General features: G+C 37.5%; 3 protein-coding genes across 10 annotated transcripts in view; all 3 read right to left on the bottom strand.

The window, feature by feature from the left end:
* tg (thyroglobulin) overlaps positions 1-10,256 on the bottom strand; it is a 28,069-nt gene extending 17,813 nt beyond the window's left edge. For all 3 annotated transcript variants that reach the window (XM_052618342.1, XM_052618343.1, XM_052618344.1), the window contains exons 1-20: positions 10,100-10,256; positions 9,882-9,990; positions 9,703-9,800; positions 9,403-9,591; positions 9,066-9,225; positions 8,266-8,372; positions 7,891-8,034; positions 7,272-7,454; positions 5,945-6,982; positions 5,002-5,598; positions 4,637-4,870; positions 4,368-4,505; positions 3,767-3,844; positions 3,158-3,258; positions 2,913-3,033; positions 2,225-2,428; positions 1,931-2,134; positions 1,610-1,755; positions 562-718; positions 230-394 (exon numbers count right to left, since the gene is read on the bottom strand). In XM_052618342.1, the coding sequence (XP_052474302.1) occupies positions 230-394; positions 562-718; positions 1,610-1,755; positions 1,931-2,134; positions 2,225-2,428; positions 2,913-3,033; positions 3,158-3,258; positions 3,767-3,844; positions 4,368-4,505; positions 4,637-4,870; positions 5,002-5,598; positions 5,945-6,982; positions 7,272-7,454; positions 7,891-8,034; positions 8,266-8,372; positions 9,066-9,225; positions 9,403-9,591; positions 9,703-9,800; positions 9,882-9,990; positions 10,100-10,184 (4,258 nt within the window). In that variant the 5' untranslated portion in view covers positions 10,185-10,256. The remainder of the gene's footprint in view (positions 1-229; positions 395-561; positions 719-1,609; positions 1,756-1,930; positions 2,135-2,224; positions 2,429-2,912; positions 3,034-3,157; positions 3,259-3,766; positions 3,845-4,367; positions 4,506-4,636; positions 4,871-5,001; positions 5,599-5,944; positions 6,983-7,271; positions 7,455-7,890; positions 8,035-8,265; positions 8,373-9,065; positions 9,226-9,402; positions 9,592-9,702; positions 9,801-9,881; positions 9,991-10,099) is intronic.
* Positions 10,257-10,600: 344 nt separating this feature from the next.
* Positions 10,601-23,442, bottom strand: LOC128030971 (PHD finger protein 20-like protein 1). 6 transcript variants are annotated; one of them, XM_052619080.1, is made up of 25 exons: positions 23,293-23,423; positions 23,069-23,160; positions 22,181-22,326; positions 21,533-21,695; positions 20,981-21,076; positions 20,111-20,195; positions 19,752-19,840; positions 19,139-19,313; positions 18,822-18,950; positions 18,560-18,624; positions 18,249-18,474; positions 18,015-18,146; positions 17,587-17,769; positions 16,065-16,124; positions 15,642-15,932; positions 15,362-15,544; positions 15,208-15,264; positions 15,019-15,114; positions 14,632-14,772; positions 14,258-14,442; positions 13,975-14,074; positions 13,643-13,838; positions 12,485-12,728; positions 12,242-12,407; positions 10,601-11,976 (listed from the first exon to the last, which is right to left on the bottom strand). In XM_052619080.1, exons 3-25 carry the CDS (start codon positions 22,261-22,263, stop codon positions 11,834-11,836), a joined length of 3,288 nt encoding a protein of 1,095 aa, XP_052475040.1. In that variant the 5' UTR covers positions 22,264-22,326; positions 23,069-23,160; positions 23,293-23,423; the 3' UTR covers positions 10,601-11,833. The 6 variants fall into 6 exon arrangements, with proteins under 6 accessions (XP_052475040.1, XP_052475041.1, XP_052475036.1 ...); XM_052619081.1 differs by having other exon boundaries at positions 19,139-19,310; XM_052619076.1 differs by having other exon boundaries at positions 18,822-18,953; positions 23,293-23,422.
* A 1,534-nt stretch (positions 23,443-24,976) lies between these two features.
* On the bottom strand, positions 24,977-26,229 carry LOC128029987 (uncharacterized). Its single transcript, XM_052617439.1, has 4 exons — positions 26,064-26,229; positions 25,723-25,870; positions 25,477-25,585; positions 24,977-25,287 (listed from the first exon to the last, which is right to left on the bottom strand). Exons 1-4 carry the CDS (start codon positions 26,140-26,142, stop codon positions 25,162-25,164), a joined length of 462 nt encoding a protein of 153 aa, XP_052473399.1. The 5' UTR covers positions 26,143-26,229; the 3' UTR covers positions 24,977-25,161.
* Positions 26,230-27,081: the final 852 nt, after the last annotated feature.

The raw sequence follows: 27,081 nt of genomic DNA, 5'->3' as shown, positions 1-27,081 counted from the left end.
GTTTGACAAATACAGAACAAGGATTAATAACAGAGGAGTAGGGAAAGTTGTATGCAGTTAGAAATCTTGCAAACACCTTAACAAGTACCTTTACACATTTTGCACACCACTTTTTTTATTCCAGTAAGCTAAAATATGCATTGGTTATAGAAAACTTTATAGGTGCATATTCAGAAACACTAGTAAAGACATTTTGCTTTGTTGTACACAAGTACAGAAGCCAACCTACCACACCCAGTGGATTGTGGGAGCTGCTTATAGCCATCCGTGCAGCTAAATGAGGGAGGAATAGAAAGAGCGAGAGAACGCTCATAGAGGAAGATTGACCGGTATGACCCACTTTGGATTAACTCCTCCACGCCATTTAACAACCTCTCCTCGCTAAGTGCCACATCTGAAAAATAAACGCATGCATTTATTTAGAAAGAAAGCAGATGGAATAATAAACATTATTAATTCAGAGTAATGCCAGTGTGAAATTAAATGCATCTGATTTAAGATATTAAATATGGTTATGTGTACAGAAATGGACTAAATAAGGTGCAATAAAGCGGTTCACACCAATGTCATGGAGATCAGGGAGAGATGTTATTGGCAGGTCGGAGAGTCTGGCCCTAAAGGTGATGTGTGCAGTGACTTCCTTATCATTCAAACACTCAAGAGACACAGATGACTCGTCACAGACGGCAACAGAGCTGGTCTGGCCAGATGAGGTCAGCTAACACATATGAAGACACAAACAAGCAGGCGAATTAAACAGACATGCATTGATGCAACATATCAAGACATTTCAACTAAGAAAAAGCATATGTGAATAAAAGCCCTTGCTTTCTGAATGTCTTTTTAATAAAAGTGTTGTAATGCTGTCCTGCAAGCCAACAACATCTACATATTAAATATGACTCTTGCAGACTAATGACAATTTTTCCTCTTGTTTTTTTATCAATCTAAAATTATATTAGCGGGAAAATTGCTGTATTAATCCTGTACAGGGTTTTCAAATTGGGATTCAGTGATCCCTTACATAGCATCAAAAAGAACATGGTGAGAAAAAAAAAAAAAAGATGGGAGTTTGCGTTCACACAGAAAAGTTTGTGTTCACTTGCAAAGGTTTTTACAAAATTACATTTTTAGGGCGGTCAAATCTAACTTAAGATATTAAATACATATTTTTAAGCAAATCATAAAAATAAAAATAAACATTTTATTCTATTAACAACCATGGTTTAAATTATTTTTACATATTACACATTTAAACACTTAATATTATACACATTTCTGGATAGATAAAAAGATATTAAGGATATAGGTATTGCCAACTAAATACAATATAAATATTTTAAGAATACATTGGAACAATTTGCTTTCTCTTTAGTAAAATGAAAAAAAATTAAAGCCCTTTATTTGATTTTAAAACATGTTGTCTTTATAATATTGTGCTGCTGCTTCTTTTTTCTTTCCTTCACAAAAGTTTTATTCATGGACATATGTAATAAAACTGGGAAAAATGTGGGAAGTGGATTCCTCACAAAGGAACCATTATGCACATCAAAACTGTGCATCAATACCCATCTAAAGAATCCTTGTAACTTAACAGACTGGACTGTACCTGTAGGCTGCAGAGGCCTGTAGCTCTCATGTCTCGCAGCAAAGCAGCCTGAAATTCAACACTCTGACCGCTGCAACTCTGCTGACCCTCAGCCAGGGACAGCTTCAGCTGTACGGACACCTGCACTGTCTGCAAACCCTGAGGCTCTGATGGACATCACAGACACTCAGTTGCTCAGTACAAACAGATAAAGAGTAATTAGAGCAATAAGATTTCATAGAAAGACAGATCTCTTAAGGACATACTGCAACAATCTGTGTGTGTTTCAACAGGTAAATAGGACTGTGTGTGTTTGTGTGTGTGTGTGTGTGTGGCCTTTACTTTGGCAGGCATAGGACTGTGGAGCATCATCAAGCCAGTTTTTCCCCTGGGGATCACACAGGAAGCTGGTGACAGGAAGGGTGTTGACATAACCTTGGTCACAGAACAGCTCACATCGCTGCGTCTGCTGACCCGCAACAATCACAGTGCTACACAGAACAGCACCATGGGAAATATCTTCAAATGGAAGGGGGCATTCAGGAACTGAAAAGAGAAACAAATAAGGGAAATCATGTTGCCACAAGCATATGGCACAACTTTAGATAAATGCAAAATGTGACCTAATTTACTTACTGTCGCAGGCTGGGGTTTGTCCTGTGCTGCGGTTGGTGCGTGTCGCTGGCAGTTCCTTACCGCTTTGAGAAACACACCAACAGTAGGACAGGTCACACTGCAGGGGTGAGAATCTCTGCCCGTCCTGCACACACTGAGGCTCATAGCCCACACCGATCTCTCTCTGCAATGCCAGAGTTTTCTGTAGAGAACACCAACCTGGACCTACAGCACACAACATGGGTCTGACATGACAATTTTTTCAATGCCTCTCTTCTTTACATGGTACTGAATATTGATGCTGGAACAAAATTACTATCAACCATTGAAAAATTCTCAACTTTTGAATAATGTCCCCATTTGATGAGATTATCAGCGGTTCATTTCTATTTACTATATGTTTGGAATATTTAAAAATTTTTTATTGGTTTTGAAAAATTATCTTATTCTCACCAAGGCACCATTTATTCAACCAAAAATACAGCAAAAATAGTAAAATTGTGATTTTTTTTTTACAAAATTGAATTATGGATTCCCATTTAAAAATATTTTTGGACGAGCTGAATTAAAATTGTATATGAATTCAAAAATAGCAGGGGCAGGGACAGGCTTGTGATCGATTGACAATATATTTGACCAAATGAGGTTGTTGATCCAAGAACATGCGGTAATAAATCACACTGTACAGATGAATGGTTGAAACAATTACATTGCAGTTCTCCAGAAGGACTGGTGATGGCAGGTTGGATGACTTGTCCGGTTATAGGACTTACGCACAACCCCTGTAAACGGACAGTACCGGGTTTTTGGAGTACCGAAAACTCACCGTCCTACAGATATGCATGCAAACACACAACGAGACAGACAAATATGAAATTTAAACCTTCAGTGGTTACCATAGCATGTCTTTTGTATGTACAATACAATCCAAATAGTGCAGAAAGAAAGCCTCACCTCCTCACACGATGGGCTGTATGTGTAAGTGATATTAGAGCTTGTTTGCGTCCAATCAGAGAGCAGGAAGTTACTTTGAATCCTTTGGCACATAGTTTGACCTGGGGGACAATTTTATTTTTACAAATCAGCTTACATATTTATTCACAATCAAGAAGTTAAAACACAAACAACAGAACAAGCAGTAAGAATAACTACCGTATTTTCCGGACTATAAGTCGCACATAGTTTTTTCATAGTTTGACTGGTCCTGCGACTTACAGTCAGGTGCGACTTATTTATCAAAATTAATTTGACATGGCTCAAGAGAAATGAACCGAGAGAAAACATTACCGTCTACAGCCACGAGAGGGCGCTCTATGCTGCTCACTTCTCGTGTAGTCTCAACACTGAAAACATAGAGCACCCTCTTGTGGCTGTAGACGGTAATCTTTTCTTTTGGTTCTTGGTTCTAAAGAAATGTGACTTATAGTCCAGTGCGACTTATATATATGTTTTTTTTCCTCATCATGACGTATTTTTTGGACTGATGTGACTTATACTTAGGTGCAACTTATAGTCCAAAAAATATGGTACTTTGATTATTAAAATGTTTAGAGATACTCTCACACTGCCGAGAGGGTGCAGAACGAGACATCAGAGAGTCAGTGATGTATCTTCCCTCCTCATCAACACACCAGCAGTGACCTGTGATATCAAACAGAGCAAAAACAAACGTAGGAGATAATTACCTGCAAATACATTGTGATGTCACTAAGATTCTTTTTAAAGAAATTAATACTGTTCTTCAGCCACAATGCAGTAAATTAAAATATTACCAAAATATACACCACCATTCAAAAACTTGTCATCAGTAAGATTATTATTTATAAGAAATGTATGATTTTATTCAGCAAGGATGCAATGAATCAAAGGTGACAGTGAAGGCTTACAGATTGTTTAAAAAATAAAAGAAAACGTATGTTCTTTCTACAAAGAATTAATCAGTTTCCGCTGAAATATTAAGCAGCACAACTGTTGCACAATTGTTTTCAAAATTTTCTTGGGCAGCATGATTTCTGAAGAGACATATGACACAGAAGACTGAAGTAATGACTGCTGTAAATTCAGCTTGGCCATCACAGGAGTAATTTACATTTACTGTAAGTGCAGTTTGTTTTAAGCCTTTCACATGAAATATTGTGATCATGATCAAATAGTATGGTCTCACCTGTGCTTTGGTAGCACTGATTGGGCAGCCACTGACCATAAGCGTCACACTGTGGGATGTAAGGCTGGTATCCCAGGATTAAACTCTGTCTGTCTTTGTCATCGGCCATCAGTCTGCTCTGCCAGTAGAAATGTAGGGCTGTCGTGAAGTGAAAGCAAATTAAGTCTTAGTGAAGGCATTCAGATTTTGTCTCAGACTTTTGAACACTGCTATATTTCAGAATTTTTTTAATTTTTTTATTTTGAGACCGATTAAACAATAGACTGTACTGGAATGAGCTGCGAGTCTCAGCGCAGAGTTGGTGTTGCTCAGCAGAGTCTGAGTGACGGGGATCTTTGAGGTGCGCATCTGCTCCAGCTCCTCAGGGCTCAGATAGACACTCTCAGCCAGGAGAAAACCATAACCCACAGGCACATGAGAGTCGTTTGAAGCGGAGATGAGCTCTTCAGCCTGCTTCAGGAACTCAGAGACCTGGTTTTGAACCATAGAGCATGGACCTGGACCTGAAGAGACACACAAAAGAGATCTTAGGAAGATGATTTAAATAAATTCTACAAAAAATATATTTGAAAAGATGTTGCAGATTTGATAGTAATGGGACTACATACACAAATTGCTATAGTGTATAACTCACATTTGGGGATTTGTCCAACAGGAGCCTTGCTATCTGCTAGCATGTCTCCTTGAGGGTTAACGCACCAGCACTGACGCAGGTGAAAGCTCCCAAGAGGAAGACTGAAATCTGATAGTGGGCCTGGATAACCAGCATCCTCTCCTCTGATCAGTCTCCATAATGATAACGGATTCAGGAAAACTGATGGTCCATAAATGGCCTTGCTGTTCCCATCTAAAATGTCAGATGGAATATCGGAGAACTTCCCAAATCTTGCCAAGACGGGGAACACGCGGTGTTGCCCAGCTTTGAACAATTCAGATACAAAGACTCTGAATGAAGCCATTGCTTCTGTGTTTCTTGCAAAGGCTCGCAGAATTCCCAGAACTTCTGAAACTGGCAAGTCTTGTCCGGAATTTATGATCCGAACCCACTCACGGTAGAACTCAATTGCTTGTTCTGGAGGTCCATCACACTGGATCTGATGCCAGCTGCCATCACTGGCACAACGAGGGATGTACACTTCAGAAAGCTGGGTTATAGAAGATGTATCAGAGAAAACAGAGCGGACTGTGGACAAGAATTGTTGGGTCGCTGTTGCCTCGCAGCTTGTTGGACCTAAAGAGGAATATTAATAAAACATGATATACAATGAGTATATGACTTAACTTAACTTAATTTAAATCATAACAAATCATATAAAAAAGTCATAATCTAACTTTTACATTTCAGACTTGAATAATCACAGTTAATATGATTACATTCTGCATTTCCGGTTTCTGTAGTTGCTCATTATAGAAATAAGAGAGATAAAGAAAAAAACAATATAATAAAGCCTTTATAATGCATAATTGAGATGTTTGGCGAGTTGTTTATTACATATGTGCCAGATCACTGAATTAAATGCATGAATACAGGAATGATCTTCTGTAATTAATAATTTGTGTTTAGCATTAAGACTCACATTGAACAGAGCTTCCTGAACTCTGAATGCTGAGTTTTGTTCCAGAACGGTCCACGCAGAAACAACTTTTGCCAAGGCACTGAAGTGCAACATAAGCACCATCAGTCTCACATTTAGGAATGAAGACCTCAGATCCTGCAGAACTGCTGGCTTTGACTGCAATCGCCATCTGACGTTCTTTCTCACACTGGGATGAGCATCTCGGTCTGGACCCAGTGATGCGAGAACCTGTTATTTCCAGACCGCGAGAGTCCACACACCAACACTCTGAGTCCTGGCATTGAACTTCCTGGTACCGTCCATCCTCTAAGCACTGGGGCACATACAGAGTTGAGGTTGAAGTCACAGACTTGCAAACATCTGATTTCTGGAAAATGGCACGAAACAGTGGACCCAACTGGCTGCTTTCTTTTGCCTTTAACTGTTTGATTGCTTCTCGAAGGACAGTTAGAAATTGCTCATTCTCAAGAGCCGTTGAAACAAGTTTAATCATATCTTGATTGTTTTTCAGGTTCACCGAACGACCAAATGCATCAGAAATCTCTTGGTCTAGTTTAAGACTGGCAGAGTCATCTGTAACTGTCTTGGCCAACTGCATCAAGTCGGTCACAGCTTGCATCAGACCAACTTGCCTGAAAACCTGACTGAAATTCAAAGTACCACTGTTTCCAACAGTGCCGCTGAAGTTGAAATTGCCAGCGCTCTTTAGGAATTTTCCTCCAAAGAGATTCTCCTGGAGTCTCTTGGGATTTGTGGTATGAGCAAGAGCTTTCAGGGCAAGAGCCCCAGAGGGAAACATCCCTTGGAGGACCTCTGATAAGATGTCTCCGACCTCTGGACGCTCCAACTCTGGCAACGACTGAAGAAGACCAGAGTTTGCCAAAAGCTCCTGGAATTCAGGACTGCAAGTACCAGGGAAAGAGAGGGTGTCTTTGGAAATGGAGAACAAGTTGCTCTTGCTGAAGTCTCCAGCTGGGCCATAAAAAAGCCTGGAGAGGGCTTGTCTCCTCTCAGACAGGCAGTCCTTCACTCCTGTGCCTAAACAAACAAGAACCACAACATTAGTCAGTGCACAAACTCCATTCTGAACCACTAAGACAAGCTTAAGATCACAATGACTAAAGAATAAATTGCATAAAGTACCATGAACATGATTAGTTTGCAATATGTTCAAAGATATATTTCAATGTACTTTCTAACTACTTGGACATTACTTCTGTTACTGATTAATATCAGTCATATCAGATTTGCTGTTACCAAAGATGCTGAAGAGGCATCATGGAACATAATGAAAATTCAATGAAATACACACAAAGGCCAAACTCACTACAATTTGGGACTCCATACTGGCGTGTGCCAAAGATCTCTTTGCCATCAGCATCCACACACCAACACTGTCCACCTAACTGACACTGGGTTGAAACATATGCTCCGTTATCAATGCAGGAGGGTACAAAGCCATTGCCTGCCCGAGTAGCTGCGGCCCGTTCACTCTCACATGGGGTGGGACCTTTGAGAAAGAACAAAAGTTGGGTCAGCACCTATATTATTGTACGGATGTATCAAGCAAATGCTGGAGTGTAGATTTTAGTCCTGCACTGCAACAACAACTTCTATTTCTTTCCCCAAATTCTATCTTTACATGTACAGGAAACAATTATTTATTAGTACATATTAGGTGGTGGATGAGGAGATAGCAAAATATAAATACAAATTTTATATGTATATATTTATTTAGTACTTTTTTTCCCCAGGCAAATTAAGGGAAAACTATGTTCAAAATTATTTGAGAAAAATAAACTTAATGCATCTTAAATGTATTTGAAAACCAAAATGTATATTCTTAGGAATACTTAGAAATTTTAACCGGAAAACAAGGCAAAAACAATGATTTGCAGTATATGACATCATTATAGTGGCTTGCTTTTCAATGAAATGCTGCATACATCTAAATCTCCCGCTCACGGCCAGCTGGACGGCAAGGTAGCGACGCTGTAGGATCCTGTACATGTTTGACTGCGCAAATGTACTTCCTGCACTCTGGTCTGAAAACGCTGTGTCGTACACCTCATCCAACAGCAACTCCACACCTACACAGACCAAACTCAAAACAATTCATTTTTTTAACAGCACACAAAATGTCACAACTTGATCAGGGAAAACTAACGACAACTCAAACAGATGTTCAGTGTTCTGCAAGGGCAAAAAAGGGCACAGTTTGCAATGGTGATAGTTTATGGTTCACTCTTTGCAGTGTTTAAACCTACAAGCTTTTAGGTCCCGTTCTTTAACCTGAATGTAACTGAATAGGTGTGTATCACCTGTGCTGGGCATCTCTCTTCCACGACTGTCTGCACAGAAACAATAACTAGAGAGATCTGGGTAGGCCTTCCTGAAAGCACTGAATGTCTGGAAAACCTCTGGGTCTCTGTTAAAGTAAATGAAATTTCAATTAAATGCAGATCAGGAAAAACCGTTGTACATGCTTCTTCTTTCAGACACAATACTGCTATCTGGTGGTTAATTATGTACTGCTTGGGCTGCTATTCCAGATACAGAATTGTAGCGTAAGCTTTTGGAAGAGAATCTCTAATTCATTTAATATATTGAACTTTAAATGAGAAAATAACCTTTATTTAGCAATTTTCTGTTTTCCTATTACAGAATAATATACACTACCTTTAAAAAGTTTAGGGTCAGTAATTTCTTTATGTGTGTGTGTGTGTGTGTGTGTGTGTGTGTGTGTGTGTATATATATATATATATATATATATATATATATATATATATATAAAAATTAATATTTTAATTTGGCAAAGACACGTTCAAATGATAAAAAGGCAATAAAGACATTTAAAATTTAATAGAAGCTTTTTATATGCTGTACTTTTGAACTTTCCATTCAAAAGAATGATTTGTGAAATGACCATGTGACCCTTAAGACTGTCATAATGGTTGCTGAAAATTCAGCTTTGCCATCACAGTAATAAATTACATTTTAAAATATATTCTGCAATATTAAATCATAATAATATTTCACAAAGTAGCAGTTGTACTGTAGTTTGGCTCAAATTAAATTTTACCAACCTCTAACTTTTGAACAGCAAACCGCATGTCTCACCTGTTAAATGTGTGTAAGAGATCAAATATCATTCTGTCAGTAGTGTTGACAAACTTGCACTGCACAGGTAAGAAGCCCCCATCATCTGAGCACTGAGGGGGAGAGGGTTCTCCGATTCCATGAAGGAGTCGCCGCTGTCTCACCTCACAAGTACCAGGACCTAAGGTCAAGGGTTAAGACGCATCATACAGCAGAGCAGAATATCTATTTCTGTGTCATCCAGAAATCTAAGATTCATAGCTATTAAAACAAATCTAAGCAGGTATGCTTCTTGCTTTTTCAGAGACCAGTGCATCCAGGGAATCAAATTAATACTACACTTAGTAAATGCACTTACACTTTGAGGGCTTTCCGTTTTGCCTGGTTCCATAGATCTCCATACCTTCTTGGTCCACGCACCAGCACTGGCCACGGGATGCATCACACTGCACCGGCTCGAACTCACCGGAGTCCAGACATACTGGCACCAGGGTGATGCCTTCAGTTTGCAGAGCCTGCTGTCTCTGGAGCTGGCATGAGGTTAAACCTATAGAGAAGGGACAGGATGCGTTTCACTGATCAAAAATGTTAGTAAAGCAACTTTTTGTAATGCTGGACATGTTGAATTTTTAAAGTTGAAATTTGAAGAATGAATTACAATGAACCGTGGATGCATTTTGTCGACTCCCAGGTATCTCGAGTCCTTCTGCATTCACACACCAACACTCCCTGCCTCCATGATTACACTGAACATGCCTACAAGGATGCCATTATTATTATAACATACCATGATGCATTTATGTAATTTCATATACAATATTGGTCAAGTTAATGCACCTAAAGCGGCCGTCCTCGGAGCACTGGGGTATGTGCTCATGTCCCTGTGCTGAGCTGACAGCCCTGAGCTGCTCACATTGACTCAGACTCTCAGTCTCCAGCTGGTACTCTGAGGAGAAGAAACAGGTGGATGAGTTTTACAAACCGGAGAAGCCTAAATACAGAACCTATATAGAATTAGAATAAACAAAGCTGTTACGAATAGACTGGACACTCACCTGAAATCTTTCCACACGTCAGCGTGAAGATGCTAAGCAGCGTTAAGGTAACACAAAGGAGCTTAATCTCTTCCATGTTCTGCATCTTCTCTAGGATGCAAGAACTCTCCTAGTGACTGTTACAAGACTGCAGTGTCTTTATACCATATCCAAGATGTGCATTGTCATACCTGTTCAGCATTTTGCCATTTTACGGATTTAACTATCAAAACACAAACCTCTCCAGCCTGGTTAGAGTACCTGGTAGTGAACAAGAACATTTAGGACCTTGTAAAGAGAGCAGCCAAGCTTGAACTTTTGAGAGTGCTTCTTTAAGAAGAACCAGCAACGTCAGACATCTGAAAAGCACTTTCAATTAAGCTGTGGGAAGTAACTTCTCTTATTTGGTTACCCCAATACTTTTATAAAGAGGAAAATACCTTTTTAACATTTAAAACCTAAAACTTCCTAAATGAACATTATTGCATAAAGGAAGTGTAAACAATGACTATACACCAAAAATGTTGAGAATATTTTTTAATGAAGTTGTACATACAGATAATTACATCAGATCTTTAAATAAAAGCTTTAAATGTACAGCTGGTATTTCTCATCTAAAAGAAACTTCAAGTTTTAAATCTAAATTCTAAAACACTCTTTGTACAGATTAATAGAAATTGAGATTAAACAGGCATTTTCAAGTATTATCCTCTTATGCCTTAGTTTTTCATTGTTTTTCCTTACAGTTATAAAAACTGTTCATACATTTAAAAAAAATGACCTGAACTAAATTGATTTTTTTAATGCATTTACATCCATCTCAGGATTAGCTTACTTCACGGCAGCAACTCTCAAAGTATCAACGTGATAAACAGACCTTAGTGAGAAGAGTCACCTCTTTCTGGACATCCTGGATTAAGTTAGAGTAGTTTGTTTTCATGTGAATCGCTACAGTATCCATCAAGACTGTAGAGAAGTGAGTATTAGACAAGTTGATGTGTGAAAACTGTCTGGGTGGTGGTCTAATGAGCTTGTTGGCATTGTGAACCTTTAGTGCCAGTGTATCAGACTGCAAATAAGACCAATCCTGGCTTAAAATGCAAAATCCATTTCAAAAACGTATAAAAATCTGTGCATGTTTGAAAAAAAAAAAAAAAAGAGCAGTTTTTTTTTCTTGGCACGTTAGGGAAAATTTTTAAGTGACAAAAAAAACGTTATAACCAAATTTTGTTTCCTCGAACACTAATGAACTCTTAAACATTCTGCTATCAGTGACCCACTTCAGTCAAGTTAAAAAATGTCCTTAAGCTCACAGAGTGGAAATACAGACTAGATTTGCTTTGGGGGTCTAACTGAACTTAATAAAAAAAAAAAAAAAAAAAACAAACACAAAAAATTCAATTAGTTAAAACCTAAATTAATGTGTGGTGTTAACCTCTTCAGGGTTTTTTTTTTTTAAATAGATAATCTCTTATTTTAACATTAGAATTATTCTGCTATAGTGAGCTCTTCCTGTTTTGGAAAGTAAAATCTTCTTTAAGCAGATACGTTTTGACTCCGCATGAATGCATTGACCTCTTCCTGTTTCACACATTAAGTGTGCATTTTCCTCATGTCATACTTGGTGATGGCCAATGTTTTACTTCACAAAGGGCACATCTGCTGAACAGGAGAATCATGTAGAATAAACCTTCTCACACACGGAGAAACAAGAGGTTGTGTTAGAAGCTCAGAACACACACTGTAATGTGTGTATCACACAGAGCAGAGGGTGCTCATCTGTTGCACTTTCCCCAGGTCTGTCAGAAGCTGTTTGATGCGGCACTTGACCTGTGGCAGTCGGGCCAGGGGATCAGGGGGCTCCAATTCTCCTGTGAAGTCCAACCAACTCTCGAGCACTTCATACAGATAGGGAGAAAAAGAATGAAACCTTTACAAAATATCAAAAATAGATATCTCTGCTTGGATTATTTTTTTTATGGAAAAAGCAAGCAAAATGTTTCTGGTTAAATTTTCACAAAGGATAAAATCATTAGCCATCACAAATCATAAGCAAGTCTTTTAACTTCAACTCAAGCTCATGACGGCATTCTTCTGTGGCACCACAGAAAAGAATTCAGCCAGCCCTGGTCATGTGGCACTTCCCATATTTCTCCCGCTTACCATCAAGCTCTTTCTCAATAAGGTCCATACGGCCAGACAGCTGGTTCTGAACATCCTCTATGTGTGTAAGCAGGTTCATCTGCCACTGCAGACAGTTCCTGGCCTGCTCCTTGGAGCCCAGACTGCTGTCATTCACACAGCCAGTCAGAGCAATGGCACTGCTCACCTGCACAAACCACAAACAGCACAGATTTCAAACTCCATCTCCTATCCAGATCTGAGATTTAACTGTCCCTTGGTTACCTCTTCCTCCTTTCGGTAAAACTGAGAGGCTGTTTGCATTCCCTGCTCATCCCTTGTGTGTTCGAGGCCTGTACCGGGAGGTTTCTGGTAGCTGTGTTCGCTGGTTATATAAGTTTCAGGGCTTGAGTTCAGGTTGAGGTGCTCTTTAAAATGTAGGCAGTCTGGAACACCACCCATAGGCTGGTCCTCATCAGAGTTCACCCAAGACCGGGCCCACAAGTGCAAACTTGGGTTATGTTTGTTCCTGAGAAAATGTTAAAAGCATATTATTGTTCCTGGATCTTTTCTTCTTCAGTAATATATCAGATGATCAATTTAGAACCTGACAGCTTTGGGAAACAGGCCTAAAGCCTCAACTCAACCAATGCACAACCATTGTTACACAAATAAAATTCACTTCAAAATTGGCTAGGCAGTATGGCCAGAAATATTATAATTTTATCCCCGTTATTCAATATCAATATTCATCACAATATTAAATTTACTCATTCTCATTAATTAGTTAGACCTTAAGAATGAATGTAAAAATAACCTGAAAAAATCCATTCGATTTTCTCCCTCAAAAGGTTCTTATTAAAATAAATGTATTTTATTTTATGGTTTAAAGTTTTGTTTAATACAAAAATACTGATAATTGTTGGATAAAAAAAAAATCTTGGTTGAATAATATTCATTAAATAAATAGTAATATTAAGAACATCTTGGTATACAATAGTAATATACTGTATTTTTATGTTCCCGTGCTTTTATTTTGGGAGTTTGTCATGAAGATTTTGAAGTTTCAGTGTGCATTTATAGGTTTTCTCAGATGAAATGGTGAAAAAGCTTGTGAAGTGAACGCTGAGTATAGATGAAGTTCATGTGGACTGTCCTCATATACTGAGATGTCAGATGCTTGAAACACTGAGTGTTATGTGTGTTTGCACTGACTGGCTGTTGCAGTGTTTATTTCTGTTGTTATAGGACATTCAATGAATCCTTATGGAGTAAAAATGTACACATCTTCTTATCATTATTAACATAAATTTTATCACACCCTAGCTTAACCATTCTTTGACAATTCATTCGGAAGAAATGTATAATAGTACGTATTTTTTTCAACAATGTCACCTAATTTAAATAATTTGCTAGGTTCAGGAAAGGCAAAGCATCTCTTACTGTAAAATATCCATCTTCAACTGAAGGCCATGGAGCAAATTTTTAACACTGTAAACATCAGCCAGCAGCTGGTGAGTGGACACGATCTTCTTGGCATTCTGATGCGAGTAGTTCTCTGTGAGGAAGGACAGGCCATACATGTGGCCCTTCTGTAGCCACTCTTTATCATGGCGGTATTTAGCACTCCACCTCTGACCTGAAAAACAAAAATAGTTTAGTAACAACCCTGGAGCAATTTCAGTCTTATATTTACATAAACTTCATTTCCATTTCAGAAACAGACATTTGACATCTTTAGTAAGCTGGATAAAGTTTTGTTGCAAAGTAGTTACCTGGAGGGTCTCTGCAGATGTAACATATGTAGTGATCGGGGATGCTGTCCTCCAAAAGCCCCATACACACACTGTGCTGCCAACACATACAATCCTCACACTGTACAGAGAGAGATATGTTATCAGAAAACGACCTATTCTATTCAGACAACAGATTCAAAACAAAGACACCATAAATCAGAAGCACATATAAGATGCTTCTTGCATAAAACATTGTATTTACAGGCAGAATATAAACTACTTTCAAAGCTTAACGGCTGGCATTTACTAAGAGTGATCCTACCTGAATCATGAAGCCGTTTTCTTCATCCATCTCACAGATGCAGCGAACAATTTCATCGCCACCGTCATCATCCTCATACTGGAAGTCCTCCATAGTGATCGAGTCTAGATCCTGGTTATACTCATCTCCACTGAACAGCAAACTCTCAGTGGTCGAGTCTTCCAGAAAGTCGATGTCAGACAGGTCTGAGATAGGAAAAGGAAGTAGGACAAGAAATGAGGCTCAACATCACAGCACATCACTGATACCCCATTCATGTTGACTTCTATCTATTAGGTACAGAACATCAAATTTAGTGGCTGGAAGCTACAGCTGAAATGATAACATTATTGGAAAGTAGCTACGAAATTCTGCAAATCAATGAGAGGACTTACTCTCCCCGGAGAGGTCGACGGACAGTATGGCACGAGGGTATTGGAAGGTGCTGTGCTTGAAGGCACTAGAGGAAGAACGATGTAACGGGGAAGACAGTCTATCCAAATAAGCCAACGACATCTCATCTAGGTCTGCATAACCTTTGCACAAAGGTGAGAACAATATGATCCTCTCGTTTCATAGGGGAACATGTACAGGCAACTCATTATGAACTGAAACAGATGCCTAAAGTGGAATGTGGCACTTTAAGACAGAGTTTAAATTAAAACATTTTAAAAGACATCGTAGTTTTTTATTTTTAACTCACAGATGTGAGATTTTAAGTACTTCTATACTTGTAAGTAAAAAGACCTCTGAAACTGAGGCAACCTCAAAACGTATCTTACAGTGCAGCTTTGATTTCTTCTTCTTTTTTTTCTTTTTCTTCTGTTTAATTCGGAAAAAGTCCTTCTCTTTCCTTCTGTCTTTATCCCTCTTTTTCACTACAATCAGAGAAAGAAATACAAGATATGATGAGAACTTCTTGGTTTAAGAATGTGAAATTGAGATGAAAAAAAAAAGTTCAGTAAACTCACCAAACAACTGACATTTATCCTCCAGTTTGAATTTCCTCTCTGTCTTTATACAAAGCCCTGAAGACAAAATAAACATCCATAAGATAAAAGGTCAAATAAGAGGGAGAAAAAGGAACTCCATCCATCATCTTTACAATCTGAAGAAATAGCTCACCATCTAGGTGCTTATCCTTCTTGATAATCTTATCATGGAGATGATCAAACGTGGGAGGTGGTAGGGAGACCTCTGTACTGTCTGAACTTACGGAGGCAGAAGAACGTTTCTTCTTACAGAATTTAGGAGGCCTCACACAGCCAGAACTGTCCATTTGAAGCATGAAGCCCTGAGAGGACAGCGCTAAGCCCCCAAACAGAAAAACAGAATTCAGTTAAACTGTGTAACTGTTAATTTATTAGCCATTTATCTAAAAGGACCCCGGCAAATAACAACCTACAGGAAGAAGTAGAGACGGTCCTGCGTCTCTTGTTATCTGGCATATCAGACAAGGTGCTCGTAGGCATGGAAGCAGACGTGGCCCTGGAGCGGCCAACCCTCTCTGGAGAGCAGACTTCACTGTCCATTTCTTTCTCAGTGTTATGATAGTACTTCAGGTGATAGTCCAGAAGCTTTGCCTTCCGGAATGCTTTAGAGCAGCCAGGGACTTTACACTTAAATTTATTATGGTCCAAGTCTATTAAAGACTCATTGGGAGCAGTGGGATCATCAGACTTTTTGGTGTTAATAACTGAAAAGGAAGGGGAAAGCCTTTTTTTACATACTACTATATATTAAAATTAGTAAAGTAATTCTATATATATATAAATGGACTTTGACATTTTTTAATTTAAGTAAGTGGAAGAGAGGTGAAAATCCATACTTGGCTCTCTGGCGTGTTTGTTGGCTTTAGGAGTCCTGGAAGGAACTTTCTGACCTGGAGCTGAACATAAAATGAGAAGATAATATATAGTACTTACCAGTGTTGGGGCTAGTTACTCAAAAAAGTAATATATTACATATTACATATTACTCTCAAAAATAGTAATGCCTTACTTTACTTTATTACTCCCTGGAGAAAGTAACTAGTTATATTACTAGTTATATTACTAGTTACATCTTTTTTTCTTAATTACTCTATGATTGCCTGAGATGCATCAGATGGAGGGAGAACATACAAAGGAGGAGTGTTCTTTAGGGTCTTTATCAGTGGCGGCTCCTGCCAATTCTCTCAGGGGGGACAAATGTTTGCTCTATTAATGAGGATAGGTCACCCATTCAATTGATAAATTAACGGGTAGTTAAAGATGTAAAGGGAGCCGAACTACTATAGTATTAATTAAAAATAAACTGACATTAGGAATCAATCTCTTGCACTCCTTATTTTTCTATATCCGTGTTAACACTATTCATCAGCATATGAAGACTAACACTAGGATGTGGTTTTTCCAAAAAATACTTTTTACTTTTCGATTTCAGTTTAATAAGAAATAATTGAAGTCACATAAATCACTGTTTACACAACTCACTTATATTACTGCTCGTCAGTACACCTGTTATCTAATCAGCGGTTAATTCCATCAGGTGCGTGATTTCACATAGAGCAGCTGTTACTACACAGAGCCGTTATTAACTGAGAAGATGCGCAAATCCAGTTCATTTTCAGCGTTTATTGGCACGGTTGTATGAACATATGGTTCACGCACCTGATGGAATAAACCGCTGATTAGAGAACCGGCTTTACTGAGATGCGCATTAACGAGCGGCCGATCGTGATCGGAGCACTCCTACAAAATAATTACTGAATCTCCACCCGTCGAAACTAGCTTTCTTTTGCTGGGAACCTTCCTCTGAAAAAGAGCTTGCCATTGTTGACGCTTCCATTTTTCCCCATCTGTCTGAGCGTGCCGCTCTGCTGCCGGCTGTCGACCAATCAGTGATGGTAAATGATACCTCGTGCCAAACCCAGACCAATCACTGTTCCATTCACGCCCTCCTTCCCTTCCCTTCTGTTCTCTGTATTGTGTGCCTTGTGTGTGTGATGAAGGTGCTACTGGCAAATGTAACGCAAGTAACTAGCTTGGGAAAACTGTAATAATATTACCATTTTCAGACGAGTAATGCCTTACACTACTAGTTACTGAAAAAAGTAATATTATTACAGTAACGCGTTACTTTGTAACGCGTTACACCCAACACTGGTACTTACATATCACTAAAGCACAAGCAGCCAAATCATAACAATCATTACCATTAAACAGTCTGCTGTTGATATTTTTCATATATCCTGACATGTGACTTTGCGGTTTACTATAGCAATGCCACAAAGTGTCCTTCAAAAGGTTCAAGTGTCATGGAGAAACATAATAAAGGCATTCAATCCTATGCTTGCATGACCAACCTACCAGTCACTACAGAGGACGAGTTCCCTTCAAGAGTTGTTTGATTACTGGACAACACGTCAGTCATCTTGTCCTTCTCAGTGACAGGTGACTCAGCAATGCTAGTGGGAGGAGCTGTGGATGGGCTTCCTGAAGCTGGCTTTTGAGAAGGAGCTTCCGTTTTAACTGCAGTACTGCTGTCTTCACCTAAAAAAAATAATGATAATAATAATTAACACACACGATTTATACAGATCAGGTATTGATAATCATGCAATTTCAAGACACACTATTCTAGAGTGGTGCTACCGGCATGCATGTACACTACCTTTCAAAAGTATCATGATTATGATTTAAAAGGTCAAATCATAAGGACCCCAAACCTTTGAACAGTAATTTTCGAGTGCTTTACAATGGTATAAGCTCTGCTTATGCAAGTTTGTCTCTCTCACCAGCTTTTTGAGAGTCATCTGGAGGAGGGTGAGTGCTTGAGTCCCTCATGTGTGGTGAAGAGGGATACGACTGGTCAGAGCTGGTTGCGAGACGCTGAGATCGTCTCCTTTTCTGGGGGGAATTGGTAGGGGCTATGCAGAAACAGACACACATATTATTTTCACATCCATTTAATTTGAAATATCAAGTTTGTTGTAACTGCTGAGAGTTGACAATCTATAAACACTACCTACCAGTGTGTGTGCTGTCTGGGGGTGTGTGTGCAGAACTGGGTGAAGGACTGGGTTCGGGGACTGCGGTTGTGTTCTGATTGCTAGTGGTGGACTCTCCCGAGTCATGTTTTACTCTTCTTGAGCGAGACTTGCACAGAGATGAGCTAGAGGGGGGTGCTGGAGTTTTTTGACAACTGACGGACTGGGATCTCTCATCATCAGGACTAGTCTCTGCACCTGACACTTTCTGATGGGTGGAGAAGCAAACATGACACAATGGGTCTATGAAAGCGATCATCCTGTTGATAACAGTACGTCAGTTTCATCTATACCTGCTGTGATGTCACTGGAAGCTCTTTTGACTCAGCTTTGCATTCAGACTCAGAGTCAGCACATCCTTGATGGTTAGATAGGAAAATCAGACACAAAACATCATAGCCATTACGCACTGCAGAATTAATGTCACGGTTTATTTCAAAAATATAGAGCCCATGATTAATCTGACTATTAAAGATTAATTCAGAAGAGTGGAACTCAAAATTTTTGACTCTAAGGCCCTCATTGTACAATATTTTAAGGACCCATGACATTTACCTGCCCCCTTGTTGAGACGCGTCCTTTTACTGCTGCACAAATTGCCTTGTCTTTTGCTCCTCCTCTTTGCTGTAGCTGGTTCAAGCTCCTCAGAAGCTGGCTTACTGTCCTCCTCTTCTGAGTCCAGTTCTGCTGCATAAAGCAAGAAACGGACACATGTGGATGCTCAATATGAACAAAGTGCTGATTTAAGATCAGTCTCCATTCAAATGACAAAGGTTTATGAAAAACATAACTGAACACAGATCGGTAGGCAAGAACTTCACTGTAAAACATCCAGAAATTCAATGGGCAAGAAAAGAGAACCAATCATATACCAGGTTTTTCTGATTGGCTATCATCATCATCTTCCTCATCGTCAAGCTCTTCATCTGACTGCTGTTCCCTCCTGTCTTCTCGGTCTTTGTTGCTGTTGGCGCTGGTACGTGGTCTGTTCCCTCCTTTATTCTTGGCTGCAGCTGAAGCAGCCTTCACCAGAGCGATCCAGTCCTGCTTGAACACAAACCAATACACTATCAGTCACATCTGACGGAGACCGGTCACAAACACACCTCTGACCATGGCTAACATGCAAAAACAAACAAACAAAAAAACGTAAAGCTATTAATAAAGTAGTAAAGGTAACTGAGGAGGTAGAATAAAGCGATTGAGCATCTCTGAGCTGCCTGACTGGCACAGAGATGCAACTGTAAGCTGTGTGGACCAGCTGCTTGTGTCTTCAAATAATATTCAGGATTGAGCCCTGCATTTTACCTTCTGAAAGAGAGGAAGAGGTAAAGGACAATACTATAGAGGGCCACACTGAAATACACAATTATATATAAAACATGCTCAAAAATAATCAAGCTGTGAAAAACAAATCTATTAAATATCAGGAGAATAAGGAAAGGAACTGATGAGGACTAAATAAAGTCACTTTAATAAACTTACTTGTCCTTTTGCATCTTCTGGCATGGACTTGATATGGATTCTTTTCACACAGCGAATGACTCCATCATAAAATTGTACAGTGTAAGTGCCTAAAGTACCAAAAAAAACAAAACAAAAAAAAAACACAGCAAATACATTAGAATCTTTAGATTTTATTCAATTTTTTTTTTTAACGTTTGTTTAGCCTAGAGATGCATTCGGCTAAATCCTATACATTCAAAAATAGCATTTAAGAACACTTTTTCTTATGCAAAGAAAAACAGACTCACTTTAACAATGATAATCACACTTAAGGTTTTTTTTTTTTGCACGCTGACAGAAAAATTATGTTTCCTGAAGGATGAGCAAGGTGGTCTTACCTTCCTTGTTGATGCTTTCAATCTTGGCAGGGTAGTAGCGGCAATCTGTCCATCGGGCAAGCACCTCCTCACCATCTCTCAATTCCTAAAGATAAAATAAAAACAAAATAAACATGCAATTAATTAGTCAAAAAAAACTCCGACTACTTCAGCCAAGCCTGTTTTGAAGATATGGGATGTTCTGTGATAGTTAAAGTGAATTGTTAGAGCAGAATAAACTGTGATGAACACACCACAAACCTCTGATAATTTCATGAAGCACTTGCCAAGCTGATTATAGTAGTTTAACATCCACACAGATACGTTGAAATACTAGTTTAAATTAAATTCAAGAAAACCACAGAAGCCTAAATTGTATTTATAGATTCTTAAATATATTTTATCTACTATATTTCTATACATCAGAAAGGAAAGCTTTCTTTAAACATACTACAGTTCAAAAGTGTGGGGTCACTATTTTTTTTAATTTTTCTATTCAACAAAGTATCCTGAAAGAACATGCCACTGTCTCCACAAAACTATTATGCATCAATACAGTTTTCAACAATGATATTAATAATAAGGGCTTCCTAAGCAGCTTTTACAATTTGAAATATTAAAATAGAAAAGTTGATTTTGAATTGTAAAAACGTTTCACAATATTACCGGTATTCCTGTTTTTTTTTGACTGAATAATAGATGAACCATGAGAGCGTTCATACAAAATCTTACCAAAACGTAACTTTTGTACAATAGTTTAAGTGTAACAACACCTCTATAGATACATATAAAAAGGTTTTGGCTATGTAGATGGAGGAAAACCCCAAACAATGATGGGACAAGCAGTTTGAGAGAGACAGATCAAGGAAGACGGGTAATTGAGGTATGTACTTGTCTCTGCTGGGGTAAGTCTTTTTGGTCCTCTGTGCTCTCTGTACTTCCAGGAAGCTCACGGAGACGAGATGCTCTCATCTCGCCGAGTCTCTCCTGGCAGAAACGTTTATAAGACAAAAATTAATCAATCATTCATCTCATTAAAGAATGAGATTTTCTTTTATTTCATTTCATTTGAGTGGCTGAAAACATCAATAAAGTTTATTTTAGCAGCTTCATTCGACATACAGTGGGTATAGAAAAGATACACCCCCCCTTTAAAATAATCATGTTTTCAAAATGTATTTTCTGACATGCTGGTGTTATATCTTTCACTTAGATGTTATAAGTTGCACTGAATGAATACAGCTGGGTAAAACAAAAACTGTGCCCTTCTTCATTTCAGGCTGTAAAGCAACCAAATGTGATTATTTAAAGGGGGTGATTCTTTTCTATACCTGGTGTATATACTCTAACAGCCAACAAAGTTTCCTGCATTACTCATGCATTTCATGTCATCCTAGATATTTCAGACCATAAGCATGTCTGAAAAGAGGAAATACTGCAAACCTCCTCTTCTTTGAGACCCTCTTTGTGGAGTGGCGGTCTTTCTAATGGCCGAAGTCTGTTGCTGTCCCAGAGAATCCATTCGTCGTACCGATGGCTCCAACGGTCAAAATGTACAAGCATCTTTCCTTCATCGTAATCAATCTTCTCGATACGTGAAGGGTACCTGCAAAGCAACCACTCACCATGGATCAAGGATATATGAATAACAACAAAACAAAACACAAACCACACGTTTAATAATGGCCCATTAAACAAACTATTCGTAAAGAAAGTGACACAGACTAATGTTTAAGTGTAACTCTTAATTGTTTTAGATGAGACTAAATTAATCAAGTGAGTATTTGCAAACTGTAACAATTTTATAACACATGGGATTTTAATATTTTAGATGCCCCAAATATAATGATCCATATATGCAACCACCCTAAAAAAAAAAAAAAGCATTTTCATTTTCACTCATTTCCTACAAAATTCCATACACTTAATTTAATGTTTATTAAAAAATGTTTTATTACATTTTCAGTTTTTCTTACAAAAATGTCACACTCCCCCAAGCACTCCCTTGAAGCCACAGTGCAGACCACAATTTAAAACAAGTAGCGGTGATTGTATTGCATTTTTAAATGATCCTACAAAATTAATTCATACCATTTTTGCAGGTAGTCCTGGGCCTCGATCCTGGCGCCAACCTCAAAAGTGATCCCTGGTCGATTTGGAGGTTTCTTGCTCATTTTGAGTATAGTCTTACAAGGTCTTTCTCAAGACACAAATGCTCTCCCGTCCTGTGGATGGACCTATAAACGTAAAGAAATAATCTCTGATCTATATTGCATGGACAAACGCTTAACATGTTATTAATACCAAATTTATATTAAAAAGGACAAACATTTGACTATTTAATCCTGAATTGCACTTGCATAGCTGGTATTTGTAAATGCACCAATACACATGCACGATTTCATTCAAGCTGACTCAGGAACATATGCTCAACTATTTTACCAGCTTGCAGAATCTACCCTAAACCAGGCCTTTCACCAACCTACTGTATTCTGATACCCTCCAATCAGGGACACCAAGATATTTTCCTAAATTTACACACGCTGACGTGTCACGAAGTAGCACTATTACATGCAAACAACAGAAATCAAGTAGATACATCAAAGTTTACGGAAAGGAGTTCATAGAGGATAGTGGCTAACTGAGCTAACCAGCTACTTCACTTATGACAGACTAGCGCACAAATTAAACCGCTATGACAAAAACTGGTTATACTGTAAAGAAAACTTAACCTTCTAAAGAACCCAGATGCAAATTAAATAGTGAAAACACATAAACATATAAAGAGAGGGTAACTTAGCTGACTGTTTTCAGTGGATTATCACAACATTAGCTTGCTAATGCTAGATACTGGCTAACGAGTTTCTCAAATTTCATGCAGTATAAATACGATTGTCAAGTCTTTTCTTAAAAGGCAACTAAACTCGTGAGAATAAACATTACATCTCGTGATTTTAAAAATGAAACTTCAAGTCAAACCTCTCATTGTCCAGTTAGCACAGCACATCAGAGCTAGCCAAGCAGCTAATGCTGTACCAGCTGACTAGCTAAACCGTTCCGAGGGGATAAAACTATGTGCAAAAAAAGAGAGAGAAAAAAACAAACAGATGACAGGCAAGTTTTTATCTTTGTTAAAACGACTCGAAGAATGACAGTTGCTTTCTGAGGACCGCTATGGCTATACGCGTGACATATAGATTTACCTTTGCAAATTCATTGAGAGAATGACAATTAATTCCTATAGTGTATTGTATTCACTCTAGCTCTGTTACTTTTACCCAAACTGGACGTGCACGCGCACGCACGCGACGCACAAAATGCCTGAAGGCACGAGCGCTGCAGACGGACACGTGACCTTTTATCAGACGCTTTGTGTCTTGTTTGTTTTGTTTGCCTCTGCTATGGTGCGAAATGTCGTATTTGTGTTAAATCCTCTGTTTTGCGACTGTGCAATTCCTTTAAATCAAAGTATTCGGATAAATTATAAGTTTACATGAATTGGTCAAAATGTCCAAGGGCTAAACATAAACATGTCTCTCTTATTCAGAAAATGCAATTGTTTTTAATCAAAAACAGTTTTCATTGTGCTCTCTTTTCTTTTGTCCATATTTGAAACAAAATCTTAACTATATACACATCTATGCACGTTAATATTTTTAAATTAATGTAGTTAAAATATATAATATACTGTATTTATTCTATATTAATGACAAATCTTTTTATGCTTTAAAAAACATATTATAAGTCATTTATAGATTCTATAAAAGTATATAAAAGTACTTGCCACAGGTTTAAATAATGTTGAAATAGTTTTATGAGATAGCATTCTGTTAAATGGAATGATTCTGTTTATCTCCCTTAATAACACATTAGCTGAAGCATCATCATCCTGAAGGACATCTTTTCTGAAGGAGGGCATCTTCTCCCTTCTTACACTTTAAATATTGCACAGCCTTTCCCATTTTTCATTTAAGACTCATGGATAAAACTGAAGGACACACGAACCTCTGTCACCATCTGCAGCTCAGCAGCTTTATTTGTTCATTTATATATTTATTTAATCGTGATGATGATAAACCTGTTTGAAACTTTAAGATATATTGTTTTCCACAATAAAATGTCAAAACATGACGGAGGCTACAGTAAAATAAAACATTTAAAGATTATAATGTATCACTTTTTACATTTTTTCAAATTGTTCAATTTCAAGTTGATAACAAAAAAATTGAAGTAAAACTCTTTTCATGAAACATGAACATTTACACTGTAGCAAATTTAATCATCCAACATCCTGTTGACTGCATTATGGCAGTTATTAAAAGTTTGGATGATAAATTCTGTTCACAGAAAGCAAAAGGCATGGCATAACAAGTGAGGTAAGAATAATTATTAGGCGCTGTATATTTAAAAATAGCCAGCTTCTTTGGCAAACTTATTTGACTGTTTACACAAACTCCATCTACCATCATTCAGATATTTTACTTTCAGCACAGCACATCACTTCTAGATAAAATCTCTTTTTCTTTTTCTTTTTATATTCAATGCACATTTCTTAATATTAAGCCTAAAATGTGTTTTAATGTCACTATTGATGAAGATTGTATGATCTTTGAATAATATCGGTCTTAAAATGCAAGATATGTGAAGTGTACCTGAAGTATACTTGCAATAGCTCCACTTAAGCAAAATCAAATATACATCAGTATATCTTTATTTGGACTTCAGAACTACTTTCGCACAATTTAAGTGCATTAAGTACTAAATTATTTGTTCCAGTTTAGCAGACTTTAAGTATACCAGTTTAATATGCTAAAAGTACAATTGTTTACATAAGTACATACAAAATGTAAATCTATTTGTAGTATAATTAGCATGAAATAAATGCACTTCAAATATATTTAAGTATATTTAGGGTTAATACATTGAAACACAATCATACATTTAAAAGATATTTAAGAAACACAACAGTGTAACAATTAAGAATGCATTATTACATTTATTATTATTATTATTTAAAGTATTAAAAGTGATGCTTTCTTCACATACAACATACTAACATAATTGTTTTTAATTTAATGACCCATCATCCGGTCGGCTGCATCATGGCAGTTATCAAACAAAAGTTTGTAATTTGTTCCTCCGGCCTTCACAAAATCTGACACTGTCTTGCTCCCCCGAAAATCTTTTGTCTCAACAATCTGTCAAAAAAATAATAAAAATAACAATATTAATAAATGAACAGACCAAAATTATGAAGTTAAGTGAAATTGAGAGTACTGTAAATTTTATTGAAACATTTCTAATTAAGTCTTATTTTAAAAACATAGGCTTTTATATGCACATACACAAGGATAAAGTAATGTCCCTCATCTTTCAAAAATACTTGCCTTCCAGTTACTGCTTATATGACGGGCAGCCACAACAACAGTCTGGGTTGAGATGCCATAGCCGTCTCCTTTATGGACCAGCCATTTAGTCCCGTCTTCTAGAGTAACTCTAAAAGCAAGACCAGCAGATGAAAACTGTAAGATTCAAAACACTCACTCCCCTAAATATACAAATGTGATGTATTCACCATGATGCATATAACACAAAATAAAATGATAAAACTGTTGATTATAACTTGATTTTACCTGACTCCAGAGTGGCTAAGTTTGCCTAATTGGAAAGACATCCCCTCCAGAGGCCTGGTCATCCTCTCTGCCATGAAAACTTTGGAGTTGTATAGCTTTCTTAGGTCAGACATTTTGGAAAGGTCATAACTGTAAGAGTTTCCTTTCCCTGAGGATATTAACATGATATTAACATGAGGGAAAAATATCATTTTAAAATGGTTTAAGGCTAAGAAAACAAGTTTAATCCATATACTTGTTAGTTATTTAAATTAAAATAAAACAAATAAAAACATTGGTGCAGACAATGTAGTGAAAGTCATGCTAAGCAAAGTGATAATGAACAAGATTTGTAAATGTACCATTGCCCCATGAGGATTCAGCCAGCATGACCACTGTGGACAGGAGAAGCAGACCCAGTGCAGTCTTGAAGGACATCATGGTTCACTGCAAACTAAAACTTTGGAATGTCTGGAAGTTTGCTACCAGAGGAATTTTATACTTTTTTGAGCCTGTGATCCTCCCCTTTTCGAAATGCTTGCTTCACTGCTGATTTCACCTAAACAAACATGACATGTCCACACAGTGTTCTGGGAAATAGCAGGATTGCACAATTTTGGTTTAATAGATTGTTTTTAGAGTTCTATAACTGTGCTGAAGTTTTGAATCTCAAAGAGGCCGCATGTTTCTGCTGGTAAATGGAAAGCAGGAAAAGCCAGAATTGCATAACCAAATCATTTAAAAAAAAAAAAGAACATTGAAAACAGAAATAATTCTTACTGTTTAGTAGAATGGTTTTGTTAAGTACTGGCTTTTAATAATCCGTTTTTTTATTGTATACTATGTGTGTGTTTGTGTGTGTATATATATATCATTATAGTCTTTCAATGAAAAAAACTAAAAAAAAAGAAAAAAAAAAAGAAACAAGCAACCGATCCTGCCTTGTTATCTTCCCAAAAAAGGAATATTCTGTCATAATTTACTCATTCTTGTGCTGTTACAAACATGCATGACTTTCTTTATATATATATATATATATATATATATATATATATATATATATATATATATATATATATATACAAAATATATATATATATATATATAAAATATATATATATATATATATATATATATATATATATATATGTGTGTGTGTGTGTGTGTGTGTGTGTGTGTACTATGACATCGCTGAAATATGGTCTTTTTGCAACAGAAATAATAAACTTTTTGTTAATCACGTCTAAACAAGTAAACTGTATTTGCCAATTTCTGATGAAAATGTGTTATATCGCATGTTTTTTTCCTTTAGCAACTGTCATGTAGAGTAAAAAACCACTTCCTGTCATTTACAACAAGATCATGTTTACTTTCAGTTTT

This window comes from Carassius gibelio, chromosome A16, assembly GCF_023724105.1.
Source record: "Carassius gibelio isolate Cgi1373 ecotype wild population from Czech Republic chromosome A16, carGib1.2-hapl.c, whole genome shotgun sequence".
NCBI classification, from domain to species: domain Eukaryota; kingdom Metazoa; phylum Chordata; class Actinopteri; order Cypriniformes; family Cyprinidae; genus Carassius; species Carassius gibelio.
The sequence above is the reverse complement of the archived record's forward strand: the minus strand, read 5'-3'. Positions and strand labels throughout refer to the sequence as shown.